At 42.2% G+C, this 13217-nt stretch overlaps 1 protein-coding gene across 2 annotated transcripts in view; it reads right to left on the bottom strand.

Moving 5' to 3' along the window:
* Positions 1-3424: 3424 nt before the first annotated feature.
* The window catches only part of KRAS (KRas proto-oncogene, GTPase), an 85942-nt gene continuing 76149 nt past the window's right edge, over positions 3425-13217 (bottom strand). For both annotated transcript variants that reach the window (XM_086920279.1, XM_086920282.1), the window contains one exon: positions 3425-7380. Coding sequence is in view for 1 of the 2 variants with exons in the window: in XM_086920282.1 (XP_086776408.1) it covers positions 7264-7380 (117 nt within the window). In the remaining variant the exon portion in view is untranslated. The remainder of the gene's footprint in view (positions 7381-13217) is intronic.

Genomic DNA, 13217 nt, shown 5'->3' with positions numbered 1-13217 from the left:
TTACAAAAATCTTAGGCTCCGGCCTACACAACTATTGTCATTGTGGTGTAAGCTTCTTTGGTGACATACCTTTAAATGCCTTTCCAGAGGGACATCAGTCTCCAACACCCACCACCCTCCCCTCCCCCCACCCCCAAAATCACCTTCTGAACATTCTCTACTTGCTCCAGGACATCATCTAAATCCGTTAACCTTAGGACCATTTACTCGGATTCTCCATCTGCTTTTAAAGTACTGCTCATTTTTATCATAAATTGGTAATGAAGGCTATAGGACTCGCATCTTTAGAGACTCATCTCTGTCCTTACCATCTAGATAATTGATCTAGAGAGGGATTGTGTGTGCAGGATTTACTTTCAGAATCTATAGTATTTGGCTGCTAAGGAAAACTTTCTCCTGTTGATGCCTATGGGTGATCCACCCCCAAAAACGCTTTTGTTAAAGCCATTTAAGAATAAACCACTTAATTGCAACACAAGTCACCATGACTCTATACAGCTCTACTCTAATTACTTATCAGAGAAAAGTACAAATTCAAAGTACTGGTGCTTATTCACACAGCAAGGCTGCACATGTAAACGTTATACTTCTTCACTCCTATCCAGACTATGCCACAGATATCCTCAAACATTAACCAGCCACATCCGACAGGTCATTAAATCTCATTTAGCGACCCACAAACTTTTTTCAAAGATTTTAGGGCAACCCCTTGCTTTATTGTTCGATTTTTCTGCGAGCAGCTACCAGACCATATTTCAAGCATCACAGAGATATTTAATTTCCATTTTTGGGGGAACAATAGAGCCTTGAAAGTAAACTTAAAATTGGAATAAAAACAACTTTGTTGGAAGAGAGCAGTAAAAAGAAAAGCAATTTAACATTGGGGGAAAGGGGATCGGATGGATGCACGGAAACACTGAAAATGACCACTGCACATCATAATTATTTTACTTCTCTGGTTGAAGAGCATGTATCACTAGGAAAATGAATGACCAATATGAGCATTCGGAACCATGAGGGTGCTGCATCATGCAGCCTTGTCCCAATCAAAAATAAGCATTTGCAATGCAACAGGTCTCGCATTTACACAAGTTTAAGCTATTGCCATTGTAAATGACAGTGCGTTTTATTTATGTTTCAAAATCCAAAACATAAAAGGTATTGTCATTTAAAATGCCAATAGCTCAAACTCTCGTAAATGCGAGACCTGTTGCATTGCAAATGCTTGTTCTAAATTGGTGTGGGATATTTTGTGTTGTGTTTTTACTTTATTACGGTTTGAAATGTTGCATAAATACTTTACACATTGCCTCTAAGTTAAGCCTGAATGCTTTGTGCTAAGCTATCAGAGGATTAACACAGGTGGAGTTTCACCAATGAAAAGGTCAGTAAAACAATCAATGACAAAACCAATAAATAGTGTTTACAATGAACAAGAATAACAACAACGCCTCTTGAAGATGGAATTTTTATTTGGCACAGCAACCACAGGCCACAGTCAGTATTTCAGCAGAAGCAGCAGAGAGCCCTGTCTGCCCAGAAAGCTGCACGCCCATCTCTACCTCTCTTATCCATCCAGAATAGGATGCAGGAGTGCTTTTTCCAACATTTTCCGACCTGGCTCCAATGACTTAATGTCAGGCTGAGCTCACCGGGCCCAAAACCTGCCAGCCAGTGATAAGTAATCCGGAGTGTAGCCTGGAGGACTGGAAGCAGGAGAGCACAGAAAGGAGATAGGGGGACTGGTCCATATATCATTCACTGACTGGTACCAGCGGGAGGCAGCTTGAGAGCATGAAGGGATGTGGGAGAAGGGGGTGCACAGGCCCAACACCTTCTCAAAGCCGCTGCTCTGTTGAAAAGTTAGTCACAAATATAAACACAAAATATATATTCATGTAAAGGTAAATTAAAGCACTCCTTATTTAGCTCTGCAGCTGCGCATGAAATAAGTCTTCCATAGTGAGCACTTCCGTGGCCAGCAGTCAGTGGAGGTACAACCCTGATGCTAACGGCATGATACCACCCTTTGTGTGTAGCCCTTCAGACAGTGTGCACGCACCTCACAACACAGGTGTGACGTATGCAATTAGCTGTCCAGAATTCTGGCAGACTGTGTCCAGATACATGTAGCAGACAGGAGCTCAAGTGCCGGGGGTAACACTCCTTGAGATTGCAACTTAGGCATACCTCACTGAAGGTAAAGTGCCTGATCTTGTCTCTTTTCTCACACGCAAGTGAGAGTGTGACCAAAGTATAAAGGAAACAGAACGAGCAGTTTACGACAAGCAGGGATTAAGGCACTAGGTGTGAACTGTAGCATAGTATGCTCCTCCCTTACACCCAACCCATGCTCTTCTCGAGTTTGCCTCCCACAGCGCGTGACCTGGGTCCGTTTGTCACCACCAGTGATCCTTCTGTGTCATACCTTCCTCATGCGCTCCAAGCAACCGGCCTTCTCATTATCAGCAAATAGATACTAGAGCGAGACGAGTAGTGAGTGACAGTGGTGGCTCCGTTAAGCTGCAATCCTTCTCTTTTTGTGAATGAGTGTCCATTGAACTGCAAGGATTCACAGAGGTGGTAGTGGTATCGGAATTTAAAATTCATAAAAAGAATGGCAGATTAATGAAGCTTCATACACTTAATATCTGAAAAGCGATACAACTTTTAAAGAGAATAGTGGACTGGTTTTAACCGCACCCCGTACATTTACGGGGTGTGGTTTAGAGGAGACACCGCACCCCGTAAATATACTATAGACTCATATGCCAAGCAAAGTCTTCTGTTGTACAAGTGTCTTTTTGCAGGCAAAGTGCATGCCTAAAATTGGGCAAAGTTGCAAGCAGTATGGCTACTGAAAACCAGTGCTTGCCATTGCGGGAAGGCAGGGGACCATCTGTTTTCACTCAGCTCTGTGTTTATTTTAGCATGACGCTTTCAATTAAAGTGAAAGTGCAATGCAAATATAAACACGCAGCTGAGTGAAAACAGCCGGCTCCCATAAAGATAAGAATTTGCTTTGCGACAGCCGGATGAAAAGGGGAAAGGGTGTCACCAAAAAAAAACCTAATCTCCAATGGCAGTTCACCGTCTAGCATAACCTGTGACACCAGCCAATGAAAATGAGGGGCAGGGCTTCAAGCCCCCTTCTCAATCTACTATCGTACATTATCTCTTGCGCTGCAACGCCAGGCGAGACCTAAAAAAGTACCAGTTGTCTGGAAAGTGTACACGGTTGTGCATTTACCTTTAGGTATCTCTGCAGCAAGCTTCAGGTGCAAGACAAACAAAACCTCTGCAAATATTTATAGTATTACAAAAGCGAAAAAATTGAATTCTTCAATATTCATACTGTAACAAAGGCCTCAAATGTGTAGGTTCCAAAGAATCTAGTAATGATGCAAGTTTTTAAAAGACCAACTCACAAGAACATTTTATTACATTAAAATAAATAGGAGCAATACAGTTCAAGACAAAGTAATGCAATATTTCAGATCATTGTATATAATTAACCTGTACGAAACATTACAAAGTAATCTTAAAACAGTGGTCATTCTTTTTCTGGTTTGCTATGACCATCACTCCTAGGTCACCGCAACTGGTGTAGTGGAAGGGGATCAAACAACTCATTGTCAACGAAAAATTACACAAAATAAAAAGCACAATGTACAAAAATGTGCAGGTTTCAGTTTACACTATACAAAAATAGTTAAAATACATTCCAGGTAAACATGTTACATTGAGAATTAATTCTATTACAAAGTTGGCACGCAAGAAGAGGAGCAACTAAGTATTTTCAACATGAAAACACAAGACAGTGAACAGGAACCATTAAGGAAAAAAACTTCATGTAGCTTTGCTTTACTCATATTACGCATCAAGTAGTTAAGTTGTAGGCTCATCCCATCAACAGTACAGTAGGCCTTGTGATAGGTTTGTGCCTGTGCAATTATAATCAGTCCGGACGTAAACGATAATAAAAAAAAACGGACAGCTGGTCTGTCAAACATTGAAGGACTTCAGCGTAAACAGGCTAAGATATGGGGCCCAGAATAAAAGGCATTTCACCATTCAATGATTACTGTACTTTCAAATACAAAACATTACTCATAGAAGGGGCAGCCATGCAGATGTCATTGATGGCGACATTCACAATGGATTTCACGAGTTACTTATGCTACCAGGACTTTAGCTTTGTGTATGAGCAAAACGTGGTGTATCAAAGTTTGTAAAAATCGTTCCAAATACAAACACAAATAACATAGATCAAACTGTGCAATCCGTTTTAGCATGCCTCACAACTAATAAATAATAATGCAAATCTGCACTAAGCGTTGTGAAAGAGTTTAAACGGTGTTTGTAAATTGATTAGACACTACTATAGTTCTTACTGTTGGTACATATGAACGCTTAAAGAAAGGTGCATTGTAGACTGCATCATTTTTTCACTTTCTGTGATCTGATGATGTAGCTAACTAAAAAAGTCTCCAAACAAAAGAATGAGGCCATTTCTGGCTTTCAATATTTCCCTCCTATTCTAATTACTAATCAAACTCTCTTCCCCACCAAAGAATACATTTTACACACGGTCCTCCATATATTTTATTCCGTGTTTCAGGCACATATTATTTCTCCCAAAGTGTACTCTTTAACCAGATCGTGCGCCGCCCCCCTCCCCCCGGAAGACAACTACTTGTAATAAAACATTTGTTTTTTTTAAAAAGGCACGACTAATTGTGAAACTAAGGTATTTCGCTACAAAAAATTGTTAAAAAAACGGAGTAAAAGTTAATGTTTTATGCAGAGATAATCTCTCGCTTTATATTTTAGTCTAGCTGGTTGACGTAACAGAGCAGCGATCAGAAGCAAATGTGGGTTTTCTCTGCGTTATCCTCCCAAGTAAACAAAACTACCAGCCACGAGGATAACTTAATGTTAATAAATACAAATGTGAAATTGATAGGCGCACGAACACCTCATCCCTACTAAAAGTATTCATTTAAGCACCTTTAACCAGCCTAAGTGGCACTGGCCAATTGAGTGACTAGAAACGTCACTAAATCTATTAGAAGAGATTTTGAGCAACAATTATAAAAAAAAAAAAAAGGGATCTTGCCTTTCAAGTTCAATTCATCTATTGTTAAAAAAAAAAGGAATCCCAGTCTGCAGTCACCGAAGAATGAGTCAGTGAAGGCATTACAATCAGCTAGACACTGAAATTCGCAAATGCGATTCTATGGCATCAGTTGGACACCGTCTGCTTTGCTCAGATCTCTGGACTGTTGCCATCTTTAGGTACTGGACTGCAAGTTACTAAAGGAAAAACAAGTACAACTTGTTTATAAAACACTTGGCAGAACTCTCAAAGAGCAGAATGTGAAATCGGCATTCAAACCTTTTAATATAGGTGTGTAATACAGATTTGCGCAATTTGCTAATTTTCTTTATTTCAAATGGCATCAATGGAGATGCCAGTGAGTTGTCCAGGTGATGTGGATATAAAATGGTTCTACCGACATTGCATGGAATAGTGATATTGTTCCTGGATTGAGTTATATCAACCCAAATTCAACATTTACACAGACTAATTTTTTGTGAAACACAGGATGCGCACAGCTCTGTTCTGTGACTGCGTATTTCTAGTTTGCCACCCTGCTTTGTTAAAAAAAATGAAAATTTTTCAAAACCGATGGTGGTGATGTTAACATTAGTGGTGGGCTTAAAGGTGATAAGCAAATTTGTTTGTAAATAAAGGACTGATGTAAAATATCTGGATAGCCCACATATTCGGAAGCTATGGTTGTGGGTGTTAGAAAAAAAAAAAAGACTTTATGAAGGTAAGACTACCTTTGTATTGTCATTTTACATAACTTCTGTCAGTCAAATAGTACAGTAATTCTTTAAATTTCACTGGGGTGGGGCACTGAGACGGAGAAATTGCGATTTTTTTCTTTTTTGTTTATTTCCGAACATAATCATAGATTTGTCGGCTACTAAAGTGTGCCTTCTTTACCTCTCTTGAACGGTATATATTATATAATATAGAAATATATATTTTTTTTTAAAGGTGGTTCTTCCTAGAGCGTACAACTCATCTCAAGAGATTAAGTGGCAAATTCAGCAATACACAACTGTAGCCTTGTTCACTGGAATGAATTGTTTAATGGTATTTTATCACTATGCAATAAAAATGTGTACATTACATGTGTCATACGAAATGGGAGTCGATTTCTGCATACAATAATCTTTGAAGTCTCAGTTGTGCCTTCGAACAGTCAAGAAGGTCAAGTGATACCATGGAAGTGCCAAGTTTGTGTGAGCAAACTACAGTCAGAAATTCTTCTGGTTGACATTGCACCACTGCTACTAACTTGGAAAGTCAAACATTACGGACAGAATGCTGACGCCATGAGCAAAGAAAGCAACTGAGCTTAATTGTGCAGCATCACCTAACCTACATAAAGCCAACTGAGAGACGGAATCTGCAACACTATGGAACCATGCTATCCTACTTTATAGTCCCTTCCTTTCCACTAGGCTCTTGCATTTTTCACCTTTATGACCCAAGGGTACTATCTTTTTTCACAATTATTCTACTTTAAGAGTGTAATAAAAGAAACAGTTAACGGCGAGCTAAAGAAAGAGTGGGTTATTTTAAACTCATTCACAACTGCAAATGAAATGTGCAAAGCGCTGTGTGTGCACTTTATTGACTGTCAGAAAAGTGCTATATCAGGTATCCAGGGACACTCACTCCCAGAATTAACAACATATGGGAAGACTAAGGACTCTTAATCTACATACAAAGCTATCAGATCAGAACAAACCCTGAATTGGAGTTCTCTGGTACCAACTAATCCTTTCACTACGCCTGGGGCGTAGTAAAGGGATATATATTCATATATATTTTTTCTGTGTATAAAAGTTAGAGAAGTACTTTTGTTTATATACAGACAAAAGACATTGTAAGTTAGCAACTGTGCATGCACCAACAAGACCCAAGAAAAAAACCTCAGGTATTTAGATTTATTCACAGGAGTTGCTAGTTTAGAAACCAACACGCAAAGAATACTGGCACTTCTAGAGGAATACTGTTCTCAATTTTATCTTAAAGGAAGCATTGAGATAGAATTAACATTTCCCCAAGAAGTAGAAAGAAAATTAAGTAAGGTTTAAAACAAAAGCTAATAATTTAGTGTAATGTACAAAACAAAGTATTGATTTCACGTATGCAGGTCTAAGGTGAAGGATCAACAGTATTCACATAAGGAGACATTTGGGCTTAGACTTCTTTTTCTTCTTTTTGCCATCTTTGCTCATCTTCTCTTTGTGTTTCCGGATTTCTCGCACCAATGTATAGAAGGCATCATCAACACCCTGAAAAAAGAATTCAAAACACCTTCATCAGATTGAGTGCTCTTATTAAGATACTCAATTGTGTCTAGTCCAACACATCATCAAGCTGATGAAAACCACCTACTACTATTCTTAGAAAACAAACTCGCCTCACCTACACCACACTATTAAAGTCCATTCACACCTACATATTTGCTCTACTATCTGCCCTGGCACCTCCTCAGTCGCTGCTACATGCTCAAGCACTCCTCAAAAGAGCAAGGTAATCAGATCACTGACCTCTCCCCCACCCCTTGCCACACACCTTCTTCCCCCCCCCCCTAATCTGAGATATATTCATTGGCTTGTTCGCAAGTCAATATCAACGCATCATAACCAGAAATCCTCCTTCAAATATTCATATTCCTTAATCTTATAAGTTGTCAAACTTGCCATTGCCCATGTTGTATGCCCTCACTTAAAACAAAAAAACCCGAATAGGTGCGTTATTTGCTTCTTGCAGAAATATCTTGACAAATCAGTTCCTCCAAATCAAGTATGATTCCACAGAAACGTTGCATATTGTTTTCTGTAATGCACTTGTTGCACCTTGATACTGACGACTTGGCATGGATAGCAATGACATAACTTTAGAAGGTGCTATGGTTACTGGAAACATGTTCAGATAAAGTGGGCTAGGAGTACCATTTGCTTTTCTTCCCATTCTGTACACAACTAAAACGTGTTCCACGTTCAATGGCATGCATATTCATATAAAGGAAGTTGTAATGTTGGTGTGGCCATACCCACAAGCATTTGTAGTCTTCTTACAAGTTACTAATCTTTTTCATAATAAAACAGGTTTCCATTTACCATAGGAAATCTTCCTTTTCACACTTTGTGCTGCACTGTTTCTTGTGCCCAATTTACAACACCTGCATCATATGTATATGCATAGCTCATTAATTATTTATTTTTCAAGCATGGATTGTAAAGAAGTTTCTGTATAGCAAGCATTAATATTACTGTACATATTCAATATTGTGATTCGACAATTGAGAAAAGAAAACAGATAATGAACTAGGTGCTTACATATGATGAAATTCTAGTTGTGAACATTACAATTGTAAGATTGATTGAGCATAAAGTGGATCATGCTTTGTAATAATTAACTTATGCACATTATAAGATGGCGCTCTCTTTCAGTTTGTTTTTGTCCTTTGCTTATTTTTGCCCCCCCCGCCCCCCCCCCCCCTAATGCTCATGACGAGCTCAGCTCGTCATGAGCTACAGTGCTCCTGACGAGCCGAGCTCGTCACGGCCACATCCGTTTCTTTAGAACGTTCAGCACAGCAGGGAAATTAGCCCAGCGTGCGAGCGTTCTAAAGGCCATGACGAGCTGAGCTCGTCATGAGCACAGGAGCACTGTAGCTCATGACGAGCTGAGCTAGTCATGAGTGAGCATGCAAGGGGATAAAGCATTTTTATCAATATGGCATCAGTATCATGAACAACACTTGGAGCCAAAACATGTTGACGCACTGCAGCACAATACAGATTTTTTTAAACTGCAACCATCCGAGTGCCGGTCCCTTCTTTGAAAGCGGGAAGGAGTTTGGAGAAGAGTAATGCTGTGTGGGCATATTATAGCGAGCACTGCACACGTTCTGGTGCATGCAATTTCAACAGATAAAGCAAACCCTTCTCTGAGGCACTACACAGACAAGCAGTAACAATCACATAATATCAACAAAACTAGGGGTACAGAGTACTGTAAGTTTTGGGCAGTGGGGGGGGTAAGGGATTAGTGCCCAGGCCGCCGACCAAGATGGCCATGCGGCACTGAAGCTCCGCGGAACGTGTACAGCACAGCTGCACTTCCCCTGATTATGCCAGACACCAGCTTTTCGCCAGAGTGATGGGGAATGCGGGGATGCCCCGGAAAGTGCGAAGATAGCTGCCGATTGAAGATGGCAGGTATTGGAGTAATTGAGAGGGCGGAGCCAGCGCAAAACATTGGCTTGTAGCATTCGACGTAGGCCCTACTGAGAGTTTCCAGAGGACTGCAGCCGCTCATCCAATGCCAGATTGGGGTGCATAAAGCGGGCCAAGTGCGGGTCCCAGAGGTCTCTCGCCCTCTCTCTCTCTCCCTCTCCCTCGCTCTCCCTCCCTCCACCCCACTACTTCTGGCAGTGTGGCCCGACCTCTCACGGCCGTGAGCTGAGTCATACGCTCCTGCTTCTCCCCGAGGCCCTGCGGGCGAGCCTGGGAGGCGGCCACTCGGCTGCTTGCAGGAGCGCTTAGGGAGAGGCGAGTACTCCGCTACTTCTCCACCCATGCCCGGCTGCCCTGCGGGATGCTCGCACTCGCCTGTACAGTCGGCAACATCCTGGTCCCTGCGGCCACTCGCCCAGCGGCTCTCCTTCCTGGAGTCATTGGGGCCTGCCATTTCGCAGTCACCAGTTTGACCCCACTGTTTAGCTCATGTCACCACCTCAGAGCCTATGCACGATCTCGGGGGCTCCCACATTCTAAATTGATCATCTACCTTCAGCAAACCCAGAGCAGGCCAGACCCAGTGCTTTCTGAATACTGTGGCCTCGCATCCAACGCCGGTCTGGGCGAAGAACGCGTGGGAGCACCGAGCGCGGGTCCCTGCGGTCTCCCTCTCTCCATTCGCCCAGCTACTCCGGACCCAGTGTGGCAGCAACATCTCTGGCCTGTGTGCTGCCCCATACGCTCCTACTTCCTCCCGAAGCCCCGCGGGGGCAGGGCCTGCGGGTGAGCCCAGGAGGCAGCCACTCAGTTGCTTGCACAAGCGATTGGTGGGGAGGCGAGAACTCTGCTACATCTTCGCCTGTGCTCAGCTGCCCTGTGCAACGCTCGCTCCTGCCAAGTGCTGATAGCAATATACTGATCTCCGTAGGCCCATCCCCCGGCAGCCATCACCATCCTGGGGCCAGTGGGCCATTGCAACTATGCTCACTGCTCAATCAGACTTTGTTCCAGGTCACAGATATTGAATTACAAGCCAAACCATCCGGATGGCAATGATGGGCAATGTGGCTGGTCCCTCTGACCTGACCCTCATGGCATGGAACGTTAGGGGGCTAAATGACAATAGGAAAAAGGAAACATGTCATCCACTTTTTGCAGCGGCACAACATCGATATCACCCATTTGCAAGAAACACATCTGCACCAGTCAGACTGCACAGAGTTTGCTTTGGACTTGGGACACAATCTCTACTTCAGCACCTATGCTAGAGGTACAGCAATACTGATTCATAAATGGGTACCCTCTCACTTACACACATTTCTTTATGACAGGGAGGGTCAATACACAATAGTGAAGAGGAAATTAATGGGGCATAACACCACGTTGATATGCGCCTATGCACCGAATACAGATTGTCCAGAATTTTTTCACGATTTATATTCCCAACTGGTCAAACTGGACTGTTTATTTGATTATGGAAGGCGACTTTAATCTGCTACTCAATCCCACATTAGACTGTTAAGCCACTTCTCCAAGCACCAAACCATGCCAGTGGTACCAGTCCATAATCACGCTTACCAGGACTTATTCCGATCACGCCCCAGTGGTGCTTCATCTCCGGGTTACCAGACCAGATGGCTATGAGCAACAGTGGCGATTTCCAAGCCGGGCCCTTAAGGAAGATTTATTTTTTTCTGAGGTGAGAGGCGATTGAGGACTATTTCACCATTAACACCGGGTCAGTTGATACCTGGGCGATACTTTGGGAGGCTTTTAAAGCCTACATCAGAGGGGTCTGCATCGCAAAACATGCAGGGGTCTTAAAAAATCTGAGAAATACATTGTCCCGTATAGAGCAGCAATTGGTGGCAATGGACAGGGACTGTGTCCCACCCCAGCCCAGTAAAGACCAAACAACGGATTGCACTTCTTACTTATTTTAGGGAGTCAGCGGACCGGGAGAGCCTCCTTTTAAGCAAATATATGACTGCCCGCTGATACAAAGAGGGTGAAAGGCTGGGTTGTACGCTGTCACAGATGCTTAGAACCCCATATAACAAAAGAAGTGCCAGTGCGGATGACATTTATTCAATTATCACTCTTAGCATCCACACTAAGAAAGCTAATTCAAAATGGGGTATTTGCTTATTACTCGCAATTTTTGTTTGAAAATTAACAATTTTTACACAATTTTTTATTTTATAAAAAGAGAAGCATATAAGAAATGAGGACACATCAACAAACCACATTCAATAGAAACTTCATGCATTCTAAGCCTTCAATCATATCACAATCGCCGCAACATTCGTCACATTCATACCTCAATCAATCATACCACATACTACCACTATAGTAAAACAGAAGATCTACTGGTTCTGCACAAATTTTTCAAACATTTAGTGCAATTTTAAGAAGTCACATTCCTATCTGTTGGTGAATTTAGAATCATACATTAGAACTTTATACAGTCCAAGGTAATGTACGTAGGATGGTGAGAGATCAGGGAGAGAAATGCCCCCTAGATACTCTAGCAGACCAGTAGAACAAGGGCCTACGCGTTTCAAATCCCCTATTGGTCGTCAGGGATTCTCATCAGGGCCTCAGACACCAATGACTGGATTTGTGGTCTAATGAAGGCATAGACTGGAGGCTTCTCTGGAAAGAAAGGACCTTTATGAATGGAGGGCACTCGCCAAAAATAAAAGGGCTGTGGCTTGGATGGCGCTTCGTGTTACAATTTAGTATTTTCTAATTCGCTGGTTCGATGTTCTAAAAAGGAACAATTATCTTGGAAGACTGATGTCAGTTTTCGTAGCGTGTTTTACAGGGGCAGCGTCAGCACATACCAGTCCGGTCGGCGTGTGCTTAAGGTTTTAATCCTGTCGAGTCACTCTGTAGTTGAGTGGCCGGGCGTTACTTTTTCACGCCGAAGCGTTGGCTGTGAACGAGGGGCAGCGTCAGCACATCCCCGTGTAATCGGAGATTGCTTAGCGAGTCAATCCGAACGGTTTCTCCACAGTCTGGCGGTGTGTACCGGAGCGCTATTCTCTCGCGCAGGCGCCAGGTGACTCGACAGGATTAAAACCTTAAGCACACGCCGACCGGACTGGTATGTGCTGACGCTGCCCCTGTAAAACACACTACGAAAACTGACATCAGTCTTCCAAGATAATTGTTCCTTTTTTAGAACATCGAACCAGCGAATTAGAAAATACTAAATTGTAACACGAAGCGCCATCCAAGCCACAGCCCTTTTATTTTTGGCGAGTGCCCTCCATTCACAAAGGTCCTTTCTTTCCAGAGAAGCCTCCAGTCTATGCCTTCATTAGACCACAAATCCAGTCATTGGTGTCTGAGGCCCTGATGAGAATCCCTGACGACCAATAGGGGATTTGAAACGCGTAGGCCCTTGTTCTACTGGTCTGCTAGAGTATCTAGGGGGCATTTCTCTCCCTGATCTCTCACCATCCTACGTACATTACCTTGGACTGTATAAAGTTCTAATGTATGATTCTAAATTCACCAACAGATAAGAATGTGACTTCTTAAAATTGCACTAAATGTTTGAAAAATTTGTGCAGAACCAGTAGATCTTCTGTTTTACTATAGTGGTAGTATGTGGTATGATTGATTGAGGTATGAATGTGACGAATGTTGCGGCGATTGTGATATGATTCAAGGCTTAGAATGCATGAAGTTTCTATTGAATGTGGTTTGTTGATGTGTCCTCATTTCTCATATGCTTCTCTTTTTATAAAATAAAAAATTGTGTAAAAATTGTTAATTTTCAAATAAAAATTGCGAGTGATAAGCAAATACCCCATTTTGAATTAGCTTTCTTAGTGTGGATGCTAAGAGTGATAATTGAATAAATGTCATCA

This window comes from Lissotriton vulgaris, chromosome 1_1, assembly GCF_964263255.1.
Source record: "Lissotriton vulgaris chromosome 1_1, aLisVul1.2, whole genome shotgun sequence".
NCBI lineage: Eukaryota > Metazoa > Chordata > Amphibia > Caudata > Salamandridae > Lissotriton > Lissotriton vulgaris.
This window is presented reverse-complemented; position numbering and strand designations above follow the sequence as displayed.